At 43.5% G+C, this 18,399-nt stretch overlaps 1 protein-coding gene across 7 annotated transcripts in view; it reads left to right on the top strand.

Moving 5' to 3' along the window:
* Nucleotides 1-18,399, top strand: part of CTNND2 (catenin delta 2) — a 585,077-nt gene that overhangs the window by 322,673 nt on the left and 244,005 nt on the right. For 6 of the 7 annotated variants that reach the window (XM_015854425.2, XM_015854428.2, XM_015854427.2 and 3 more), the window contains 2 exons: nt 1,079-1,251; nt 8,303-8,867. In XM_015854425.2, the coding sequence (XP_015709911.1) occupies nt 1,079-1,251; nt 8,303-8,867 (738 nt within the window). The remainder of the gene's footprint in view (nt 1-1,078; nt 1,252-8,302; nt 8,868-18,399) is intronic. The other variant, XM_015854430.2, reaches the window with a different exon arrangement.

Genomic DNA, 18,399 nt, shown 5'->3' with positions numbered 1-18,399 from the left:
CTAGGAGACACTGATTAGAGATGGCAAAGAGTGTGGGGCCTTTGTGTGTAGGGCCAAGAGGAACTCACCACCAGCAATGGGAGGGCCTGTCTCAACCATGCTAACAGGGCTGGGCAACGGTACATACTCTCACAGCCAAAATCAGGGAGTCTGCTATGTCAGTGCTAACAAACCTAAATGAACAGGTTGCACTGGCACAGATCACCCAGAGATGTGTTGAATACCCCATTCCTAGATACAGTCAAGGTCTGGCTGGATGGGGCCATGAGAACCTGATCCAGTTGTAGGTGCCCCTGTTCATTGCAGGGGAGTTGGACTAGGTGAATCTTAGTGGTCCCTTCCAAATGATTCTGTGATTCTACGATTCTACAAATATGGGAACATCTTAGTTTTGCAGAACAACTAGAGGAAAATTAGTGTCACTATCCATTTTCCTGATGCTTGCAAGAACCTTTTGGTTTGGCAGCCCTTATCGGAGCTTGTTGCCTGTGCTCTGCTCTCCTACTGCGTGCTTCCATGAGGGGAAAGATAAGGTAGGCTGACAAAACAGGCATCAGAAATTCACCAAGATCAGGGTGAGCCCGACATGATGAGAGGAGCTATTAATATTTTAACAGCTGTCATCCATCTCCAGAGACACCAAAGTACTGCATCCCTGTGTGCATGCTACAGTCAATAGATGCAACGTGCTGGGGCATGGGAAAGGACAAATTGGTATTTCTCATACTGACTAACAAGGTGTAACTAAGTGAAATAAACATGCCTTATACAGTGATAAAAATAAATAAATAAAAATTGCTAAGTATTCTGAGCAGAAAAACGACTTCTTTGTCAAATAGTATGATTGGCTTAGGATTTCTTTACCAGATGGTTTGTTTTTCTAGATTAAAAGAAAGAAGGAGGAGTTGTGGCCTGTGGCTTGAACAGTGTAAAAGTGATGACTGAGTGATAAAGAGACACTGTAATTTCCCTGACTTTTGTTACTCAAAAGCCAAAATGTGGCATGCCAATGATAATGTCAAATGCGACCAGGTGTATGCTCTTTCCCTGAGACTCACTGACTGCTCCAACCTTTCAGGGCCCAGCCTCCTCTCACAGAGTGCTCTGCAGCTCAACACCAAGCCCGAGGGCTCCTTCCAGTACTCAGCCAGCTACCACAGCAACCAGACCCTTGCCCTGGGCGAGACGGCAGCTGCCCCACTCCCAGCCCGCAGCACTCAACCCAGAGGTGCCATCCAGAGCTACAGCCAGGTAGGTGCCCTTTGATGCCTTGCACTATCCCAAAACTACACCCAAAATCGTTCAGGGGAACACTTAGGAAAAAGAACTACTTGCCTTCCAATGCTTGCCTTTTTGTTTTGCTTGAGGCATCCTGCAGGAGGTTGAATTACCACTGTCATTTTCACATATCTAAAGTGTCTTGACTTCCAGGGTAATAAAACAATCCTGATGAGAAAGGAGATTTACATGCTGGTTTTACTTGCTTGCTTGTATATTTGGTTGTCTAACGTTTAGTTGTTCAGGTATGAAATTCTGTGCTGCTGAAGAGTCCCAGATAAGGTCTAGGACCTTGCCATGTTGGTATCAGATTATTACAGAAAGCACTTTCATGTCAGAGAACAAAAACAAAGCCAGGCTTATGCTAGATGCAAAATCTGCTTGGGACACTATGTAGAGCGTGGTGCTGTCATTCAAACCCATGTGTAAGAATCAGTTTTTGCTTTTTTTTCTCTGAATTTTAAGATGAACAACTTATCAAAGAGCCACATACACATTTCAAGCTTTTTAAAATTTGTTTCAGATATTTATGAAAAGTCTGAGTGATTCCCTCCATTTCTGGCACATAACCCTCTCTCACCTTCTGTGCTTTTCAGCGTGACATTAAAGCCTCTTACTGGGAAGTTAAGCTTTAGGTCAGACCAAAATTTCTCAAAGTATCCATGCTTCTGTACATAAACTAAGTCAGACTGCATGTTGTCAGCACAGGTAATTTTCTATTTTTGGAACTTATCTGCTATGGGAAAGCAGACCATTTCAGTGTGACACTAGGACATTTTATAATTCAAGATTCAGTGGAAGTGAGCTGCATTTGAATTTCAAAGCCTTAAATTGCTATGAGATTTCAACTATTATATAGCCATCACACAGCCTGTGGGATACCAAGAGACATACAATATTCCATTCACCCAATTTGCTCAGAAAAGCCTTCTTTCCTCTAAGACTGAAAAATTAAATAAAGCACAGTTAAATTTCATTTCAAATTGGGTATGTACTTCTATCAAGGGTTTAAAATGTGCTTGTATAGTAGCCTGGCCTCGGGGTTTTTCTGTGTTTACCAGAGACCTCCTTCCTTTATGCTGTTAGGGATTGGAACCAGCAAAGGAGAGCAAGACTCCATCAGGACTTCCCTCCAGCTGGAAGGAAGGGTGGCAGCTGTAGTATTCAGTAGCCTGGACAGATGTCATTAGGAGTCGTGCTTTGTGAAAAGCTTCACACCTGGGGTTAGCCTGGAAGAGTGGGATGCATTCTGCAAGGAAGCTAGAAAACTAAGTAAAATTATATAAAAGGAACAGGTTGTAAGATCAATGGAAATAAAGTGAAAAAGAAGAGCAGAGAGTGGAAGGAAAAAGAATCTAAATAACAAAAATCAAAACTAATGAAAGGAGGAAGGAAAAGAAAGTGTAAATGTACAGTTGCTCAGGGTTTCAAATTAGTGATATTCTTAATATAGATTTCCTCAGCATGATAAAAAAGGATGAATTTATGAAGTGAGAAAAAATCAGTGATCAAGATTTCTGTCACCTAAATTACACTGAAGCGCTATTGCTTAGTTCTGAAAAATGCATTAATCATTGAATTCATATGGGACCGGTTACCTTCAGTAAAGTAACTAATATGTTACTAAAGTAACCTTTCCTATTTTATTTTCCTCAGCTTGAGAGAGCAGAAGGTAGGATTTCTTTGTGTATTTCTCCAGATTTTCTGGTAGATGTTCCAGCAGATAAATAACTCATGGAAAATACTAATAATAGTGTGCATCAGTATCTTTCAAAAGTTGCTTGGCAGCTTCACTTAAAATTAAAACACATCTTCAAAATGTTAGCAACCATATGAACTATGAATTAACATCATTATAAAAACAACAAAATAGTTTTAAAGAGTTATGCAAGAAGACAAAGATTCAGTTAAAAAATTCTGAATGTGACTACTGCTGATCCCACAACTAAGGGGAAAAAAAGTCAATCCTTGGAATTGGTTTGCTATCCCAATTATAATTAAAATAAGCCTCAGGAGTCATCATTGTTCAGATAGTGATAATTTCCTTTGTTCTTTCCTTGCAAGGAATATAGCTATCTCTGAACATGAATGATAGCCCAAATGTGTGGGAAAATATGTAAATAGTCCCAAGGCCAGCTGTGACAGCAGGAACAATTTCTGAAAATGCAATTGTATAAAAAAACAGGAACTAATTAGTCTTGGGATTTCCTGTATAGAGCTGCACAGTACAATATAACATTTTTGTCAGTTTGGAGGAGTATGTCATGGATCGTAGAGTTTTTCTACTGTTTTGAATACTTTAGAATGCCAAACTATCTTTTAAATGCTACAAGAATAGAATTTCTTAGCAACTGCTCCTCAAACAGGAAATTATTCTGTTTTCCATCTGAAAACAGGTTCTCAAACTTGGAGTCCATATCCTGATACACCCTATATTGATCAATTAATGGTGTTTGCAAAGAGTCTGTAATGGGTTTTGTGACAAAAAGTAGATTTTGCAGATGAGTGAGTGAGCACTCTTCGGACAGTATGCAGTTTGTGAACAAATAATTGGGCTTATTGTCATCTTGAGAACAGTCAACTTACCTTGTAGATACTACAGGAATATCAAACACATCCTGGCGTGCTAATACTGGTTTTCAGCTTGGGTTCCAAAAGTGACCATGAGAAGTAAAGGAAGCAGATGAAATCTTAGGACAGATTACTCTTACTACAAACATTTACAGAGAACAATTTGGTCCTACAATAGTTAATGACTGCGTCAAGCAGTGCTGCTTTAAAACCAGAGCTTGACCATCTCTGGACAGTCTGAATGATCTCACCAATTATGTTTCTTGATGTAAAGACTGTGATGGTATTAGCCAAGTTCATCTGCATGAAATTCATCCCTATCTAAAACCCTTGTGATTAGGACCAGGTTGGAGTATGCTTTGCAAGAAGAGATGACCTTGAATCGCTCATGACCTTTGTGATTAAACTGAGAGAAAAATAAAACTGGCCACAGTTAAAGGATTCACAGGTACAGTCAGCATCTGTTATCATAGAAGCACATCTGAACATAGATGGTATCTTCCTGGTTAGGTCAGGAACTTATAAATGACAGCAAAGCAGTCCTGCGGAAGAAAGATCCACCCATGGGTACTGCCCAAGGACCGAAGTCTCTGTCAAGAAGATTGGGGAATGTTAAGCATTTTCCATGTCTTCGGCCCTTTGCAGAAGAGCGCTGATGGAAGCTTTGGACCAGAGGAGAGTGATACCTTCAGTGAAGCCATATGGGGGGGTTCTTTGAGCTGACAAAAAAAAAAAAAAAAAAAAAGAATCTCAACTGAGAAGATTTGCAGTCACTGAAAAAGCACAGAGCATCATGTGGATTATAAAAGAGAGCTGGACACTTAAGATACCACCGGCATCTCTCAAAAACTCCAATAAGGACAGTCAAGTTTACTGACATTCAAGAAGCTGTGGTGTTTCAGCAGCCTGGAGGAATGCCTTCCGCACAATCCAAGCACCCAGTTGGAAAGTCCTTTCTAGAATCAGCACAGAGATCTCCTCATAGGCAACAGCATTCTGTGATGGTGTCCATTATCACCATCTTATTTTTCTGAACTTACCCATGCCTCAAAGAGATGTGCCGGGGATTGAGATTGTAAGAGCTAAGCAATCCCAGAGAGCCAAACAGTCTGAAAACTGTTTTATTTATCCCTAAGCCTGCGAGTACTAAAAACGCTTCTGAATACAAGTGCCTCCAAAGGTGAAATGGCCATTTAAACTTACCCAAAGGTAACACAATGTTTCAGTTTCTTCTGTTGTCAGTCAGGGAAGTGCAGAGGACACTGAGCACAAACTGTAGTTTCTTAAGGATAACTGGTACCATGACACAAATCTTTGAGCACATTCCTGGAAATTTTATTTCATTCCCAAGAAATGACTCTGAAGCCTTTTGAGTTATATCTGAGACTCGGCCAGCTGCATTGACAGACATTCTGTTCCTTAGCACCTATCAAGTATAGATGTACACAATCTACCACGTTTTAGATTTGCATTTTTACATGCTTAAGGAAAAAAAATAACATGAAGGGGTTTTAGATGATTACAGAGAACACATCTGCTGCATCTGCTAATATATCCACACTGGTCATTTGATTCTCTGAGACTTCGTGTTCAGGTTTTGCTGGTCTTACACGCTTTTCTTCCTGCTGGGAGCAGCCTCCAAGAAACAACATGCTGACTTTCTAGCCATCAGCAGCTGACCCCAAAGCGTTGCTTAAGCTGTCTAACCATCGAGGAATTTGTAGCTCCTTATCCATGAATAATTTCCAGCAGGATAAATAATTCAGTTATTCATTCCTCTCGGTTCCACTTTATAACAAGGACACACATGAAACCCATACATTGAATCTAAAGAAGCAAAATGGGATCCTTTTCTTTGGGATACCAGAAAAATGATATCTATCTCTAGGACTCAGAAGAGATATCTGCAGGGCTGTAAGAAGGAAGTCCTTGATTTTTCTTTTTCATGTCTATGAAATAGACTGATGCACAAAGATAGAGCAACTGAAAGCAAATTTGCTCTCAGTGTATTAGTTTAAACATAGTTTCATTATCAGGTTGACAGCAATAATGGATAGATGGAAAAATAATGGAAAAAATACCGTTGTGTTTCATTCTTCCGGCTGAAGCACAGTGTTGGATCGCGGGAAGAACAATGTCAAATCTGTATTGTTGTCTTAAGCTACAAGCTGGGAGACACCTAAATCTAAAGTGCATTTTGCCTCTGAAAACACAACCGGAGAATGCCAATGTATTCGATCCTTTGGAAAAAATAAGAACCTCGCAATGAATGTAAGACAGGTCTGAGATGAGTCACATCTCCAAAATTACTGCACGCTAACGTTTCCTTGCAATCTGTTCATCCAAAGTTCTCTCCTTCACACGGAGCAAATGCTTGGCTTTCCGCAAGGCGCTACGCACTGGGTTCTTAATTAAGCATTTAATTCTTGTGTCCGCCACTACATCTTTTTCCCTGTAACAGACAATCATAGAGTGGGATTTCTGGTTTTTGAATTAGTGCTTACAGAATGCCTCCGGCTTTATAGAGATTTATTAGGAATATGGGATAATATCGGTTTACTTGAAATTAATTACTTTAAATCCTTGACACGTCAAGCAGTGTACAAGTAGATTAGAAAAAGAAATAATGCATGCATGTTGACAAGGATTGCCTAAAATCCATGAAATACGCTGGGAACACCCTGCTAACAGCCTGCAATATTATATTTTGGAGCTATTTGGAATATTAGAAAATAACTTATTATGTTAGTCCATTTTAACCGTTCAAAAAGTAAAATCTATTACCAAGCAGCAGTGGATAACGTCGTTGGTTCAAACAGCCATTCATCATGTGCAAGCCTTGCTTTGTACATGTTGTCTTAAAACTTGGCAGCCTGGTTTTGTTTTATAGATGTTACCATACAGTTTAAGCCTTGAAAATGAAAAACGTGTTCTTGTCAAATACGTTACTGGTTAGCCCTTCTTTTCTCTTTCAAGACGGTAAGTAGCTCAGAATGAAGGCAGATCTTAAAAGTTATTTGATGTTCCCAGCGTTTGTGTTCCTCGCTTTTGTCACAAGTCCTTCAGATGAGCGACTTGGAGCTGTTGGCCATTTGTAACAACCTTAAGACGTGTATTTGTGCTGAGGTGCTTTTATCTCCCAGCCTCAGCAGTGAGCAGACTGCTTCCATTGGCCATCCCCATGCCCGCTCAGGACTTGCACTGCATGAAGGGCACGGTTTTCATCAGATTTTACCTGTAAGGTTACAGATGCATCCTGCATGTTGGAAGCCTCCTGAAGCCTCGTAGTTTGGCTGCCTTGCAGTGCCTCAGTGCTTTGAGTGTTGGTGGCTTCCCTGCCACCAACACAGGGGGAGCTCCTCCGCAGCCTCTTGGCAAGCCCTACAACAACCTGTATTCTTCCCCCAAGAACTTTGGGGTTCCTAAAATTAAAGACAAAAAGAAAAAGAAAAAGAAAAAGAAAAAGAAAAAGAAAAAGAAAAAGAAAAAGAAAAAGAAAAAGAAAAAGAAAAAGAAAGAAGTGAAGTACAGAACCATTTCTAGCAGGTGTACAATGGAAGGAGCACGTTTCTGGCAATCTGAGCCTCATACATGCATTGTTCTGACTGTCTTCTTTTTTGTCTTGTCCTCAGTTCCTCACCAAAATCCTCGGTTGGGTATCCTAGTGAAAATAAATCGAGTTTCCTTGCTGGAATGCGGTGATTTTGTTTTACTTGGTTGCTTTTGTTTGTTGTTGTGGTTTGTTGGGTTTTTTTACCCCCTGTAGGACGGGACTAAAAAAAATCCCACGTTTCTATTTGAATGTGAAGCAGCACCGCTGTTGGCATTCACTGCAACTCCGAGCTGAGTCACAGAATGCACTATTTGCATTTTAAAGGCAGTTCTGGCTCGACGAGCCTCGCCGAGAGGTGCTCGTTGGGGCGAGGCTCTGGCCAGTCTGCCTCGAACTGCAGCTCACGGGATTTGCAGCACTTTGTAAGGTTTCATGTAAATCCTCTGCATCATCAGGAATAAGAAACAAGTTTAAAAAAGAAATAAATTAAACAAACAAGCAAACGTGAAACACGAGCGTGCCCGTCGGCAGAACCGAGATGCCTCTCGCTGCGGGGCGCGGTGGTTTGGACGTTAGCAGAGTTAAGAGCAGCAGATCGGCTCCAGCTACCCGGGATGGGGCCGCCCCTCTGTGCTCTCGCAGGGCCGGGTGGGCCGTGAGAGGCGGCTCTCCGCCCGTCAGTCGCAGCGTGGAAGTTCGGGGCCGGGGTCGTCGATGTAAAACTCCGGGCGGACGCGCTCCCGAGCCCCCCCTGCGGTCCGCGGTCCCGGCGCCTCCGGCCGAGCGGATCGCGGCTCTCGGCCTCGGGCTGCGCGCGGTGGGGGGGAACCGAGCGAGCCGCAGCCGCCTCTCCTCGTCCCCGCGCGGCCCCGCTGACGCCTCTGCCTTTCCTTCCCGCAGCAGGGCCCGGGGAGCCGCGGCGCCCAGCCGGGCGGCCCGGAGCCGCCGCCGCCCGCCGCCCCGCAACCGCGGGAGCCCTTCGCGCCCAGCCATGGCAGCGCCTTCCACCTGCCCGAGCCCCAGCACGCCGCCGCGCTCTACTACGCCAGCTCCACGCTGCCGGCGCAGCGGGTGAGCTCCCCGCTGCCCATGCAGCCCGGCGGCTCCCCCACCAAGCTGCCGCGGGCCGGCTCCGCCGCCGAGGGCGCCGCCTACGCCGGCGCGCAGCGCCTCTCCTCCCCGAAGCAGTCCCCCAGCCGCCTGGCCAAGTCCTACAGCACCAGCTCGCCCATCAACATCGTCGTCTCCTCGGCGGGACTGTCGCCGTCCCCCATCCGAGTGACCTCCCCGCCCACCGTCCAGTCTAACATTTCCTCCTCTCCTATCCACCAGTTAAGCTCCACCATCGGCACTTACGCCACTCTGTCGCCCACCAAGCGGCTGGTTCACGCTGCCGAGCAGTACAGCAAGCACTCCCAGGAGCTGTACGCCACCGCCACCCTGCAGAGGCCCGGCTCCCTCGCAGGTAAGTGGGGCGGGGGGGCCGGGGCCGGGCGGAGCGGGGCGGAAGGGGGGGCGGGGGTGGATGGTTGAGGGTTGAGGACAGGGTGTCTGGCTGCCCGCAGCCCCATCTTCGGGCGCGTTGAGTCTCCCGGCGCGGGGGAAGGAGCGGCTCGGGGCGCTGGGTGAGCCGTGGCCGCGGCTCCGGGAGGAACGTGCCGCTGCCGGAGCCCCGCCGCTGCCTGGAGCCGCCCGCAGAGCGCTGCCCCGGGTGTGGGCATCGGGAGAGTTCGGGAGTGCTCGGCAGAAACTTCTACGTAGAGGGAACTGTGCTGAGGCATCAGCAGCACTCGTTGGGCTCCGTGTGCGACTTCGGGAGCTCGACCACATGTAATTCCGCGGTAACCACGGACTTCGCGCAGACCCCAGAAGCGAGACTCTGACTCGCTGTTCCCTGAGCCATCTCTGCCGCTCCGAGCATCCTTCGGTGGTGGATTTTATTTTTTTAATTATTTTTTTTTGGGTTCTCAAAATTTCCAGTTTCATTGCTATAGTAACAGCTGCTATGCTCATATGTTCTCCCGTGTGACATAAATAGATGTGGAGATAAATAGGATACATTAAGGAGCTGGGCTTGTATTTAGCAGGCAGGTACTTAAGTTTTGTACCAGACTTAAAACCTCTTCCCTATGCCACCCTTCCCCCTCCGCACCCCCCACCTCCAGCAGCTGTTGGCGTGGGACACAATCGCATGACGAGGTGCCAACAAATACAGGTTAAAGGAACGGGTAATAAAACATAGCTTTGATTTATCTCCATTGTAAGAACTGTTGGTTTTGTTTGTTTGTTTTTTTGCCCCCCCAACTTAAAAGCTGAAGGAGGACTGGAAAACTTCTTTTTTCTTTTTCTTTTTTTTAAATATGTAACATTATTTTTCAAGTTCAGAATGTGTGAGAAGGCAGCTTCACTGAGTGATGCCAAAGCAGAGGTCTCCGCACAGTTTGATCACTCCTGTTGTCAGGTATTCATTATGTCCTACTCAAAGAACTTCTCGAAGTGTTTTATGTAGCTGTTATGTTTGTGGAACTTCTTGCCAGGCCACGAGCATTAAATACCCCCTTTGCAGGGCAACTTGATGTAGAATTCCGTCAGACTTTGTATTTGAGGGAGTTTTGCAACTTCCTGCTATAGCAAGAGTTGTTTGAGTCTAGATAGGTGTGGAGAAAGCTGTCACTGTAAACAGAGCAGAGGAGAATACAATGTGAGATTTATACACCTGTGGGTATGCGCTGCCAGTATTCCCCTGTTTTTTCTTACCTTTGTTCTTGGAGAGAAGTATTTGGTTATGGAGGTTTCTAATGGGTTCAGTCCCTATTTCCCTTCATTTACATTTAGCAGTGGGCTTTGTGTTGTACTGGGTCTTCCTTTTTAGAATGCATTGCTTTTATAGCTTTGCAACATTAACCCTGTGATAACTACTTGGAATTGCTCTACAGGGCTTTAAGGGCCGCCATAATGTGTCTGAAGTGCCTGAATACTACAAAAGCTGTAGAAGCTGTTTATCCCACTCTAGACATAAGCCACAACATGGACTTGGGCTGGTTTGGCAAATTGTGGCCATACATGTGCTTATAATGGGGCTTGTAAATGTGTATAAAAGTTACATTGCTTTTAAATGAAAGCTCTTTGTAGACTTCTGCGGCATCTTGCATTGTGCAGGTGCTTCCTTCCCTGCTTCTCTTCAGGACCTATTGAGGGGAGTGATGTGTAACTGATGGAAGGAATGGATGAAAGAAAAGCCTATGGGCAGATGGATTCAGAAGATTGGGGATGTATTAACATGGGGAATGGAACATTGATTGATCAACTGAACTTAGCAGTACGTTTGCAGAACAACACGAACTTTGCCCAGTGTGGTGCCCATTAGAACACACGCCATGAGTTTGAGTTGCCCTGCATTGTAGGGATTTGCTTTTAACTTAGGCAAAAGTCTCGGTGTCCAATTTCCTAACAAATAGAAAATCCTATGAGTAAGTGTGGAATGATAGACATACAGAAATGGTATCGCTGCCTTAAACAAACAAACAGTGGAGGCAACAGAGTGATAGCAAATACTGTGTTGGTTGGTTTTTGGTTTGGTTGTTTTTTCCCCCACAGTGATTATATGCCTCTCAAGTAATCCTTGGAAGGATCTTGGTCACATGGCCCATTCTTTTGCAATAGTTCCTACTTGTGTACTGGCTTCCATTATTTTCCATTAACATTCTGTAGCGTGTTCATTGAGGCCTCCCCGCCATTCAGGGAGTTACACATCTGCTAACAGTGTTCAGTGCTTGACTAATCTTCTAGACTTCTGCTGGATGCTCTGAAGTCAATGGGCTACTTAGAGGCTTAATATTAATGTATGCTTTAGAGTTAGACAGGATCAGATGTTAGGGATACGACTGAGGCAGAATTTGTTACTGTATTGTCTCTGTGTTTCTATAGGTGTTTTTACTTAGAGCAGGCTTTGTAATTGAACTGTTTGTTGCAGTTTTCCAATCATTGCATTAGAAACCAATGAGAGCAAACAATCCTATGTCGAAAAGTTGGTGCCCCACTAATGGGATTTGTGCTGCTTGTTCATTGCACCCAAAGATAGTTTTTCTTTCAGAGAGGAGGAGGAGTGGGGTGTAGTTGCCACTGATTAATGGTTTGCCTACAGTGATTAATGTGAAGTTTGATTGGTAGGGATGTGTCATTGCAGGGGTGATATTACTCAAAGTACTCTTTTTTTTTATAACCAGGGAGAAAAAATATTTATAGCAATTACTGGGAATACAAATAATGCATTTGTTTTGTTGTTTGGCTTTTTTGCCTGATGTTAGAAATTAGTGCGGGAGCTGTCTGGTTCATGAGTAGTTCTGTGTCTCAGGGAGCCGCAAAGAACAGTATTGGTGCCAAGGTGAGCTGATTAACAGATAAGACCTTCAGCAGTGATTACTGTTTCTTAAAATCATGGTGGAAAATGTTCAACGTAGACATAAATTGCCCCAAACTGAAACTATGTAAGATTTGATTGAAGAGATGGCATCATGTGTAATAATTTCCTACCAACTAAGTTATATAAAAAAAAAATTGAGATTATAAGAAGGTAGTTTTTAGACTACATCTTGAATTTAAAACAAGACATACAAAAGCGAGCGAGCAGTAACTCAGTCTTAACCAAGTAACGTCAGAAACATCCTCAGAAATGCATTTCAGTCCATTTGCACTTAAACCATTACAGCTGCTGAGTGCACACGTTTGTGTGTACCCTGCCCTGTAGTTCTTGTGACTGTACCATTGCTGGGCTTATTCTTGGTCTGGCTACTTTGTTGCTAGGAACTGCAATTGCAGCTCTGGCGGTAGCTGTGTGATCTGTGCTGCTCCTACATTAACTCAGACAGCAGTTCAGGAGTGTTGTGCATTCAGGAGGCTCAGTCTGTAAATCACAGAGTCACAGTCTCATAGGGGTTGGAAGGGACATCTGGAGACCATCTAGTCCATTCCCTTGTTAAAGCAGGTGCCTTTTACCCATTCACCTGTTGCTTCAAAGAGCCTGTCCCCACCCACTCAACTCCTGCACTTCAGATATTTATGAACAGCAAGGAGATCTCAGTCTTCTCCAGGCTGAACAGATCCACATCTCTCAGCCTTACCTTGTATGGAGGATGCTGTAAACTGCTAATCATCTTTGTAATACCTTCCCCCTTTGCTGTACCACATGTGGGCTGAGCTGCTGTGTGCTGCTTGGTGCCAGTTGGCCAGCCTTGCCTGGACTTAAGGGATGCACAGGGCAGAAGGTAACAGAAACATGGGGATGCTTTTTCTGAGTATTGCACAGCAACCCACTCTGTACATTCCTCTGGAGCATCTCCTGCTGCCAAGAATCAGATGCACAATCCAAGAGGTTTGCTTAAGACCGTGGAAAGAGGGGGCAGTGAAAGGGTGCTGCTGAGGCTGTTTGTGCCTCAGGTTATGTGATGGGGAACAGCCCTGGTATTGCAGAGCCTCACTGCCTGTTCATCCCTCCTAGGGAAGACTAGGGGCACCTGTGGCAATGGAAGATGGTTCTAGACATTGCTTTATTACAAACAGCTCTTAAAAGCTAGAAGGAAAACACTGAGAATCATAGAATGGTTTGGGTTGGAAGGGACATTTAAGATCATCTAGTTCCAAACCTTGTGCTGTAGGCAGGGGCATCCCCCTGGATCAGATTACTCAAAGCCCCATCCAGCCTGGCCTTGAGTGTTTCCAGGGAAGGAATATCCACAGTCTCACTGGGCAATCTGTTTCAGGGTCTCACCACCCTCAGAGTAAAGAATTTATTCCAAATATCTAATCTAAATCTACCCTCTTCCAGTTTAAAGCCATTTCTACTCATCCTGTTGCTACCTGTCCTTATAAAAAGTCCCTCCACAGCTTCCCTTTAGGCCCCCTTCAGATACTGGAAGGCTACTATAAGGTCCTCACGCAGCCTTCTCTGGGCTGAAGTGCCCCAGCTCTCTCAGCCTGTCCTAATAGGAGAGGTGCTCCAGCCCTCTGGTGTTTGAAGGCTGCCTCATACTCTCTCAGCCCACCAGAAAGGATAGGTTTAAGAAGTTTGTGTTGATGTGAATCACTTTGTGTAATATTAGGTGGTGAGAAGCTCACACAGCCATTCTTTGTGTCATTATGACGTGTAACATTGAAACAAGAGCTGGAATGTGCCATGGACACTTTTGATACCACTTAATAAAAAACCTTCAATGTTCCTTCTCCTGTTTGCAATCAGAACCTTCTTTCTGGTCTCTGTAAAATAAAAAAGTCAAGTAATTTGTCCTTTCTGAGGTAGAACTGTGTGCGTGTGAGCTATTAATATTACAATATTGTGATACCGCTGACAGAAAAATGTGGCATGAGTTAATGTAGAAATGGGTTTTTTAGTCTTTGTAGAGCAAAGAGCAGTAAGTTTATCAGGGTCTTAGCTGATATATTCTGCTCCTTCATCTGTCTTGTCTTGCTCCTTTCACACTTTGCTGGGAACCTTCCTTTGCCCTCTTTCTTTCTGTGTGCTTTTCATTGCATATAATATGTTGAACCTGGTTCTGTTTATGGCAGGACTGCTGTTTGTTGGTGAGCACTGACAAGTTTTAGCATTTTTGGGTTGTAGTCATGTAGGCACAGAACAGATCAGCGTGTGTGACAGCGTATGGGATAACTGATACTACCACTGGCATGGATTTAGTCTTCCTTTCAATTGCATAAAAATACCACATCATCTGTATGCCATTAAACCGTTGCCATCTTATTGGAAAAAAAAGATCTATCTTAGTGTTACAAATGCTCCCAAAATCACACTGCTGCACATTTGTGCTAGAGCGGCCATAGTACTGCTTGTGAGCCAACCCGCATCCACCCTCTTCTTTCATGCCTCTGCATAAGGAAGAAATAGCTCTTTTAGCAGAGTTAGTATTAGAATCAGTGTTAGAGCTCAGCCAAGTTACCATCAGCCTCTTCAAGGAGTTTAAACTTCAAGCAAGCAAAAATTTTACTTTTTGACTGCCAGTGTTCACATACCTATGCAAGCCTTCATGGCATGCGTCATCATTCAGATTTTGAACAAAGCATTGCAGATAGTGAAAGTGCAAGCCAAACCTTAACCCCAGTGTTAAGCCCAAGGAGATCTGCACCACCCAGAATTAGAAGTTGCTACTGCTGTTAAATCATCCTTTTGAGATGTAGGGCTGAGCCAATTAAGCAGTCTTCTTTGGACAAGTAAGGATGGAAAATCTTTGGATTTTCTGCTATTAACTTCTTAACAACGGGACTTGGGCTATCAATTCCATTGATGATAATGAAAGGGACAGTGGTGTTTCCCTTAACTGTATTTCTTTTATTTTTACAGAGTCCTGTGTTTCTTTTATAGAGAGAACAAAATTGCTTCATTAATTTTAATCAAAATAGTCTTAAATTGATTTTTTTCTAGGTTCTGTTTGTTTTTATTAGCAGGAAAATTCCTGTATCTGCCTCTCAGAGTCTTTATACATGAGAACATTGTTATTGCCCTTTTGTTCTTAGACTCCCTCCTTCTACTCTTGATTGTTTTGAGACTCTTTTTATTGGTCAAGAAAACAAGACAAAATGATATTTTGAGGTATCTAGTAGTGTTTTAGACACAGGTTTTCTTCTAATTGTAACCCAGAGGATAGAGCTGGATTCGCAGCTGATACAAATACACATCTCACTGTTCACTTCGCTTTTCCTTGCCACTAGTTCTGCTTCCACCTATTCCTTCAGTGATAATTAAGTTATCAGTTGTTTCAGTTAGAGCGCTTACCAGGATGCTTAAGTTCTCCTTGGAAAAGACATCTGAAAAGGGGGAGTCTTCAGCAATAAAGCAGGAGGCGTAAGCTAGATGTCTTTTAAATATCTTCTTACTGCCACGCATGGTTTTTGCTTCTGCATCTTTCAGATCTATCTTGGAATTTAGGAGAGGGGTAATTGACAGAACCAAGTAAGGAGGCTGTCTTGGAGCTAATAAGCTTGAGCTTTGGCTTCCTGTGTGAGTAAACACTGCAGATGTGTCTAAATTTGCACCTGGTCAAAACCTTTCCCTTGGCTTCCTTTTCTTTATATGGTAAATAACGTAACTGTTCTTCCCAGTCGACTTTCAAAGGGTAATTATTTTAAGGTAACAAGCTCCCGGGCAAAGAAAACCAGTTTACAGCATTGTTGAAAATAGATCAAACTGGCACAAAATCACAGTAGTTTGGCTGAATGTGGGAAACCATGTGTCAGTGGCTGTTTTTGGATTTTTAGGTGAATGCAATATCAAAGATGCTTCAGATAAGTGCTGCCAAGGCCTTTGCTGTTGCCTTTAACCATACAATGTGGCATGAAGTTTCTGGCCTCTGGTCTTGAACTTAAAAAGTAAAACCTAGAATGCTGGATTCAAGGGCTGCTCATAAGCATGGAAACCACCTGAAGAAATGTCTTAAGTATCAGAGAAGAATTTCAACAGTCTGTGTTTGTATATCTCCTGGAAAGAAATAGAGGAGCTTGGCAAAAAGCTAACAGAGAAGTCAGTGTCCATAGTCCAGATCTGCTTCATCAAAGGATCTGGAATTCTCTCACCTTTTTTGTTTGGTTGATGGTTTGTTTTTTTGCTACTGAAATTCCACAGAATATATTAAGTTGAAGAACGGTGCTTTGGAAACCTGACTTCTTGGAACTCCTGTTTAGCAATATGGAAAGACTTTAGCTAGAATTGACACTCTTAAATGATAAAGCCTATTGGTCTGAATGATCTAGGAGGTCTTTTCCAACCTTGGTGATTCTTTGATTCTGTGATCGGTATTATTTTTTTTTAGGCTTGGAGATTACATGAAGCATTTTGAGTATCGTGGACTGTGATAGGTCCCAACTGTTGGCTCTTGAAGGCATGCTGATAGGGCCGTCTTACCTGTGCCAGTCCTACTACTGCTTTGTTCCTCAGGCCTGAATGATGCCCTGGTATATCTGGTTGTGCCTGCAGCTGGCAGGTCTGTGACTCTGGGCCCTCCCACATTTCCTTGGCCTTGGTTTGTCTGCTTGATGTAGAAAGGAATGTTGTTACATAGGGTGGGGAACATTAGGCAAGGAGAAGTCCAATTTCTGTTGCTTAGGTTTTGTGGCATCAGTGGAACTGCTTGTGCTGTGTGATATAAATTGGATTTTGTTTACCTTGCTTGTGCACTGGATCAAGGGTGCAGAAGTGCGAGCTGTAGCTTCCTCATGGTTTGAAATCCCATTGCAACACATTATGCAGTAGACTGGAAATGTTTGTTGTGAAAGCCTCAGTAAATTGGAGCAGAAATCCTTAGTCCCTTGTGCTCTCTGTATGCTCAAGGGGAAGGAGAAGACACTTTCATTTGTATTTTGATGGGAATCATAATTTCTTGTTGTGGCACACGTGTTGTCTACAGCAGACCAAGTAGTTGTGATCTGGGAAGTCAGTACAGAACCAGTGAGCAAAGTAACCGCTCTTCTGGTGGGCTATCAAACAGCTTTTGGCCCTGCTGTGCATGCTGCAGCTTTCAAAGAAGTGCAGGTGCTTCTGATCAGAAGTGAAGTGGTTAATTATGGTAGGAAGAGTGCAAGTTGTGGAAATAAGGAAGGTTCCCTTTATTTAAAGCTAAAGCGTGGGTGGGAAAGTGTCTGTACGCCCATGCTGAGATGCAAAGTGTTCACAGGACTTGTCAGTGGTGGCTGACAGAAACTACATTGGGCCATATTCTCCTTGTGAGCAGCTGTGGAGATGAGACTAATTTTTCTGTAGTACTGGGATTGAACTTGATTGCCTAGGAGTAGACCCAGAGCAGACAGGACAGGTTTGTCTTTAGTAAAAATGGTATTACATATGGCAGAATGGGTTATTCTAATGATAATGAATTCACGTAACTGTTTATTATCATAAGTGGGTAGAATCAAGAGTCAGAATTTAATATTCTGAAATCAAGAGGACCGAGTGATGACTAATGTTACAATTACAAGGCATGGCATATGAAACTGCCAGTTGGGTGACATAGATTTTAGAAACAAGTGCATCAAGTAGTAACTTGCAGTGTGTAAGTGAAGGTTAGAAAAGTGCCATATTAGTTTTAATACAAGAAGCTATGAATCTAAGGCAACTCTTATTTTATCTGAGGAAATTTGTGAACATACTTTATCGTATTTCTCTCTATTACATAGTGTGTGTTTGTATCTTGCCTTATGGCCTCTTTGCCTCCTTCTCCTACCCAGCTGTGAGCCCACTTCTTTTATCAGGTGGCCAGCTGTGCTGCTCTTGAGCAGTAAAACCTTTTGATTTTAGAACTAGGGCTAGCCACTGGCTTAAACTATGCTGCCTGGGGGGAAGTCAAGATGGGGAATGAGCTCTGACTCTGTGATGCTAGGGCAGGTTTCTAGTGTCAAGAAAGTACAAGGAACCCACTCCATAGGGTCCTTCCCCCACCTTCTCCGCATCCTGCAGTTCAGCAGGGATGCAGATTTAAGTTGGCTCACCAAAAGGTGCCAGAGTCTCTTCAAAGGCTTTGTTCTGAAGGCTCAGGAATGTGATTTGCAGAGAAGGGTAAATTGGATTCCTTGGAAGGGGAGAAAGCTGGGGGCTAACAGCAGGGCTTGGTGACATTATGACAAAAGCTGATGAAGAGAATAATACAGCACTGAAGAGTAAATGGTTAATGGAGTAATTTGCAACATGAGCTCTACAAAGCCAGATTGTGCTAGAATGACTTACTGATCTTTTCTTACATTATATCTGATGTCTTTCTGTTTCCTATCAGAAGTGTGAGTATGCATTTTCTGTAGTGCCACATGGGAAATAGTTAAGCTAGAGAAGATGGATGTTCTTGCAAGAATGGAGCTGGATGAGGACCTGGTCAAAGGAGAATTCTCAGTCTGTCTTTTTGAAGATAAAATTAGTGGAGAGGAAGGATGTGACTAATAACGTTCCACAAGAGAAACTCTTTTGGCCACTTGAAAAATATTTTTTCAATATATTATCTTGGCACAAG

The sequence above is a fragment of the Coturnix japonica genome, chromosome 2 (assembly GCF_001577835.2).
Source record: "Coturnix japonica isolate 7356 chromosome 2, Coturnix japonica 2.1, whole genome shotgun sequence".
In the NCBI taxonomy this organism is placed as follows: Eukaryota; Metazoa; Chordata; class Aves; order Galliformes; family Phasianidae; genus Coturnix; species Coturnix japonica.
The sequence above is the reverse complement of the archived record's forward strand: the minus strand, read 5'-3'. Positions and strand labels throughout refer to the sequence as shown.